Below are 6,798 nucleotides of genomic sequence, written 5' to 3' on the forward strand. Positions count from 1 at the left end.
TTAAGGTGGAGTAGTCTAATAATGCTATCATTATAATATGTACAGTAGTGATATAATTGGAGAAATATGAGAAGATTAATAAAATTTATTATTTTTAGTCAATAATTATTTATTAAATTATTTAAAAATATAGACTAAAAATATATTATTAGATTATTAGACTAAATAAATTAAACTAATAATTAAAAATAATAATAAAAAATAATAAATTTTATTAATTTTCTAATAATTTTCATATAATTTTATCATTTAAAAAATTAGATATTATTAAAATTAAGATCATATTTTTATATTTTAAAAATAATTTTTATTTTTATTTTTAAAATTTCAAAATACTACATAGATAAAAATATTATTTTGATTATTTTAAAAGTGTTGCGAAAATTATATAGCTAAAGATTATAATAATATGCATCATAAGCATATATTGACCTTCGGACATAGAGCTTTGATATATATTATGTCATAAAATCACTTATCCCAAAAATTTACGTTGATAGAAGAAAGTAACACTAATTCTTATATCTGTAGCACTTCTCAATTAAGAATCAATAATTTTCTGATTTTCATTACTAATTACCAATTGTTACAAAGTTACTAAAATGCATTATATATGTAACTAAGATCAAGATAGGCAAATAATATAAGGTAAATTCCAATGAAGATTTCATAATTATCTACATATAAAGATATTTTATTTTAATTATTGAAGGATAAATTTTAGGACTTAATTTTTATATATAATAAAAATATTATTTTTATTTAAAATATTACAAAATAAATATATCATATTTTTTAAACTAAAATCATCATAAAAAGATATTTTTGACATTTTTATTAAAATAGTTGCCATAATATAATAACTTTCCAAAAAATTTAATGATATAATACAGTGAAGACGGAAATAGATCCTCTCCAGTTTTTTCAACACTTGACAAAATACAGTGCAATCTCTCACCTTTGATTTTAATAGTGGGACCAGAAATAAATAAGAGAGAGAGAGTGATGAATGGTTAGATTAAACACTGCACACCATCCAGTTTTTTATTCACTGGAGAGGATCCATTCCCCAGTGAAGACAAACAGTCAAATATGAATTAAATGAATAACAAGAATCAAACCACAGCATATAATTTATTACAAAATGTACTTTACTTTTATTTATTTATAGATAGATGTTATGAACCATAACATGCTGCAGAGTTGTCTGATACACTAGTACGGATCACTTTTTAAATGCCATGTGAATTTTGATGTGGCTTCAAGAACACTTGCCTAAGGTTTGTCACCACATCATTCACTGTCATTTCACACGAATCTCCCATCTGAAAATTAATAAAAATAGAGTGCATCAATTATTACAATTATTTCATGTTCATAAAAAAATATGCTGCATGTATCACGCGCTATAATAATTTATTAATATAATTTTAAATTAATAATAATTTATTAAATCTAACAACTTCTAAATGTATCCAATTTTTTACTACCATTATTTGTAAATTTGATATCATGTATTTTTTACTCTCTAGGCTAAATGTTTAATCTTTTCATTATTATTATTTTGGGTCGTTCTTCCTTTTATTTACAATAAAATAAAATTGTTACAAATTAAACCAATTCAAATGAATCTCATAAGTTATATTCTATATATCTAATAATATACAGATTAGTAAAATATCCTATATATAAAATAGATTTAATTATTCTATTATTCATTTTAATTTATTATCAAAATTTTAGTTAAATCTTTATAGTTTAAAATTTATAATTAAATTTTTACTTTTTAGAAAAAGCGCAATATAATTCTAAAATATTTACTTTAAAATATAATATTGCATAATTTATTTTGCATCAAACACAAAGCAAATATTTCAAAAAAAAAACTGTATTTATTTTTAAAAGTTTAAAATGACATAACTATTGAAAATTTATCTAACTAAAAAATTCGTTTACAAATTTTTAAATTATAAAAATTTAAATAAAAATTAATAAAATTTACGGACTCACAGAATAATTAAACATATATATATGTATATATTTCAAATAATACGATTGTTAATAATACGTAATAACAAAAAGGTGTAATTAAATTCACAATAATTTATGGTAAAAATTCAAGTGCAATCAACTTCACGTAAAATTGATGGTTAAGAGTCGCTAAATAATTTGAATCATTTAACTAAATTTTCATCTGACGACTCTAAGTTATTAACTTCACGTAAAGTTGACTGTACTTGAGTTTCCACCATAATTTATGTATGTATGCATACCTTAGCAATAATAGTGATCCCAAGAGCAGAATTGCCAAAAGGAAGAACACTACTTCCAGTGACAAAAAGATGAAGATTTTCAAGCTGATTAAGTATTTTCATCTCAATGCCATTCTCCTTCTCACAATGAATCTCAATCAAAACATCTTTCCCCATAAATCTTGCTTCAATATCAGGGAGCCCTGTTCCACCACCTTCACTTCTTCTTGTTTCACTTGATATTATTGTACTTTCTTCTAATAATATTTTTTCATTATTGCTCTTCGATTTCTTCACCAATATCACTGACTCTCTGCTCCTCTTCTTGTTTTTCTTTTCTAATTCTTGCACCTGCTCTTGAAGTTGCTTCACATAATCTATGGCTGCTCTAAGTATTGATGCCTTGTCTGTCTACACATCACAATTTCATCAACAAAAAATTAAAATTAATTAATTAATTAAATATCATAATCGATCCTAAAAACTCACGTATACTTGTCTTCATAGAAAATTGATATTTAATAACTATTAAATAATAGATAATGGGTAAAGTATATTTTTTGTCCTTAAAATTTAGTAAAAATTTCAAAAATACTCCTAAATTTTATTTTGTTTTAATTTTGTCCTAAAAGTTTTCGATTTGTATCAAATATACCATCGACGGCTAAATTTTCAAAAAATTTAAGACCAATATAATAATAATGCATGAAAATTATGTTTGATTTATTTGTGTTGAGGGTTGTTCTTATAAAATTATTGTTGAATTAATCTTAAATTTTTTTGAAAAATTAGCCGTTAGGGGTATATTTGATGCAAATCGAAAACTTTTGAGATAAAATTAAAATAAAATAAAACTTAGAGGTATTTTTTAAATTTTTATCGAACTTCAGGAACTATACTTTAGTCAAATTTATCAAATTATTTATCAGTTTTCAACTATCAATTTCATATAAAGACGACTATTGCTGCAGTGAGTTTTCATTTTTCTTAATCATTGAATCGACTTATTAGTTATTACCTTTTATTAATTGTTAAATTGAATAATATAATATTCAATTATTCATAATATACATAATGAAGTAGTAGTAATGAGCTCATAACACAACTAGTGGAATTATTTAATTTATCAACCAAATTAAAAAACAATATTATCTCCATATAATAATAATGCATACATTGGGTCCCTAGCTATCTTCCTTTTCAACTGCTTGCTAATTCCAAAAGTTCCACGTCATCTTTTAGTGGCGCATTAAAAAGTTATATGGGACTCAGAGAAAAGTGTACTAATATAGACTTTAATTAAATAGTACTTTTAAAATTTAAAATAGAAAAACAAAGTAAGAGTAAGACTATGAGAGATAAATGAGTTTGTAATTTATAATTAAAAATAGCAATAAAATTATTAGTGTCAACCAAACCATTATTTTAAGTATAATAATAATACAATGATTGTGTATGCAAAGTATTTTGTTGTCGAGGGGTTAGGTTTGAATTACTTAATTAATTACAACTTTAGTAGGAGTTATATATTTAATAATACAAGAAGAGACAAAGTACATACATATCTTTTTATATGGGGTTGGGTGACGCTTGCATATTGATTATATTTGATTTGATTTGATTTTGATAAAATTAAGACTAATAATGTTCAAGGACAACTCTGCCTTTCATATGATTGCCAAAAGTATGTAACTTTTGATTTTATTTTAATTGAATAAAACTTATTAATTAAGAATAGTAATATTTTAAAAGCACTAGTTACACTCATCATGTTTGGGCAAGTGGTGTTCTAATATTATTATACAAAATGCATGTAGGTGTATGTGTGTGCATGCATGCTAAACTAGCCAGGTTGGTTAACAGGTGGACATGGCTGGGCACTGAAGGCTGAGAATCAATAATCTATAGTCTAATAATAATAATAATAATAATAATAATAATAATAATAATAATATAAAATTTAATTATTTTATCGTTCTCTATTTTTTTACTAATTTTTAATTATGTCATTATATTTTTTTTAATTAAATTTTTATATTATATAAAATTTTGTAATTAAATTTTTACTATTATAAAAATATTGAAAATAACTGAATATTCTCTATTAAACAAGATAGAATATTCAGTCAAAGTATGAGGCATATTCGTTTTATTTAGCGAAATATTCTATTAATTTAAACGTTTTTATTACGGTAAGAATTTAACTACAAAAATTGGTATGATATAAAGATCTAATTAAAACAAATATAAAGACTTAATTAAAAATTCGATAAAATTGTAAAAATTTATAGAATAATTAAACTTAATAATAATAATATTATTATATAAAAATAAATGAATCGTTCAACATTTCAACACAACATTTGATACGTTTTTTAAAAGAAAAAAACAAACACTTCTTTTAGCACACTCATTAGTAGAGATGCCATGAATTGTTGGATAGTGATTAAAGAAAACTATCTACAAATCACAGTCCCATCAATTTTCTTAGTAGAAAAAGAAATAGTAACTTCGAAATTCAAGAGGTAGTATCGACTCAAATTTCTTATATTATTATTAAATCAGAAATAAAGTCTAATTAATTAGTTAAGTATAGTAATATAAAAATGAGATAACAGTAGACACATAGTATCTCACATCTAATTTTATACATGCTCATAAGTCAAAAGAAAAAAAAAACAAGAGAGCAGGTTAAAACATAAAAGTGAGCCACCAAAAATTTCTTGAAAAAGACATTTGCCTCATTAAAGTAGTAATTTTTATTTACAAAATAAAATTTTAATAATTAAAAATTTTCTAAAATATTTTCAAGAGCCGATTTTAGTTTTATTCAACCTTTTAATTAAAACATATGTCACTACAATATAAATCAGAGATAAAAAATTGCAAGCAATTATTTTTATATAAAATCAATAATCAACAAATAATTTAATATATCTGAGTAAAACGACTTTTATCTATCAATTTTATATAAAAATAACTGCAATTAAATTTTTACTAAACTAAATTAAGCAAAAAAATCAAATAAAAAATGTTAAAAGAATGGATTAATTAGTACCTTAGTCAAGCCAGGGATTTTAATTTTACTCAATTTTTTAAAACATATGTTACTACAATAAAATTAAAAATAAAAATTTACATACAATTATTTTTATATAAATTTAATAATTAAGAATTATCAAATAATTTAATATAAAATAAAATAATTTTTAATTATAAATTTTACATAAAAATAATTGTACGTAAAAAAATGAATTAGTACCTTAGTCAAGCCAGGGATGGTAGCTGAGAGTGCTATGAACCTCTCAGTGAGTTCTTGTCTCCTCTTTCTCTCTGCCATTATGTGATCCATTGTTTGTGAAGAGCTTCTTGCCCTCTTTGTTGTAATTGCACCTTCCTCCTTTTTATTCTCACTATTATTAGTAGAAATCGGCACCACCCTTTTTGGAGAAGAATAATCACATGATGATGGATCTTTGTTCTTCTTGTTCTTATGATTATTATTATTATTGTTTGCATAATAAGGGTCTTCTTGTAATTGATTTGGTATAGCTGGTGTCATGGTTGAGTTATCAAACGACAAAATGTATCTCCTTGGAGAAGAACAACGTAGTGATGATGATGATGATGATCTACGAGGTTGTTTCATAGTATTATTCTTCTTGTTCTTGTTGTTTGAATTCTCAGCCGTCAGATCTTGCGGCACTTCTTCAATAACCGGTGATGATGATGATCCAACGGTGTTTTGGAGATTATCACTTTCACTATTTTCAGAAGAGAAAGATGGTTGCAACATTAGGATTTCTCTTAAGAACTCATCATCATCTTCATTATTATCATCATCAACGCCATTATTATTGTTCATATTCTCATCATCCATTTCCTACAAAAAAAAAAAAGCAATAACTAAAAATTAATTAAAGAGTGGTATTTAAGGAAAAGTTTAGGAAACCAGCAGTTTTATTGAATTTTGGTCAGTATATAACCAGCAGAAGAAGGTGAGTTATTGGATGAAATCTCACACCAATCTCACACCATCAAATCATCATTGATGGCTAGTTGATGGCTAACAATTACAAAAATTGCTGCCCCTAACATTGCTCGGTATTTAATATTTATATAGACTTACCAATTGAAGATGCAAATGCTCCCATGAAAAATCATCCATTATTGGAAAAATTTTAATGTGATAAAGTGATGTGTTTAATTTGTAGGAAGAAGAATTTAATGATGGAGTAATGAGGTTTGGTCATATATAAGAATGGAGGGGGAATGGAGATATAATAATATAAGACACTAACTCTTAGAAGTTGTGGGTTTTGTGTGAATGGTGAATTGTGTAGGTGTGGAAAAAGACAAGAAATTGCTCGTTTATCATGCGACTTTAATCTCAGCCGTTGGATTCATTAATGATATAGATTAGGTGGACCCCACAACAGACAAGATGAGATTCTTAATAAATGTTCTATAAATAATATATTGGTAAATTACTAAATCATATCTTGCTATAAAATTTTATCAATCTTTCAAAAATATAATTAAAATT

The 6,798-nt window shown here is 24.4% G+C and overlaps 1 protein-coding gene across 1 annotated transcript; it reads right to left on the minus strand.

Moving 5' to 3' along the window:
- Positions 1–959: 959 nt before the first annotated feature.
- On the minus strand, positions 960–6,522 carry LOC130951009 (transcription factor bHLH18-like). The gene is made up of 4 exons (XM_057879618.1): positions 6,382–6,522; positions 5,515–6,135; positions 2,274–2,663; positions 960–1,325 (listed from the first exon to the last, which is right to left on the minus strand). The coding sequence occupies exons 1-4, from the start codon at positions 6,418–6,420 to the stop codon at positions 1,233–1,235; spliced, it is 1,143 nt and encodes a 380-aa protein (XP_057735601.1). The 5' UTR covers positions 6,421–6,522; the 3' UTR covers positions 960–1,232.
- Between the last annotated feature and the right edge of the window lie 276 nt (positions 6,523–6,798).

This window comes from Arachis stenosperma, chromosome 9 (assembly GCF_014773155.1).
Source record: "Arachis stenosperma cultivar V10309 chromosome 9, arast.V10309.gnm1.PFL2, whole genome shotgun sequence".
In the NCBI taxonomy this organism is placed as follows: domain Eukaryota; kingdom Viridiplantae; phylum Streptophyta; class Magnoliopsida; order Fabales; family Fabaceae; genus Arachis; species Arachis stenosperma.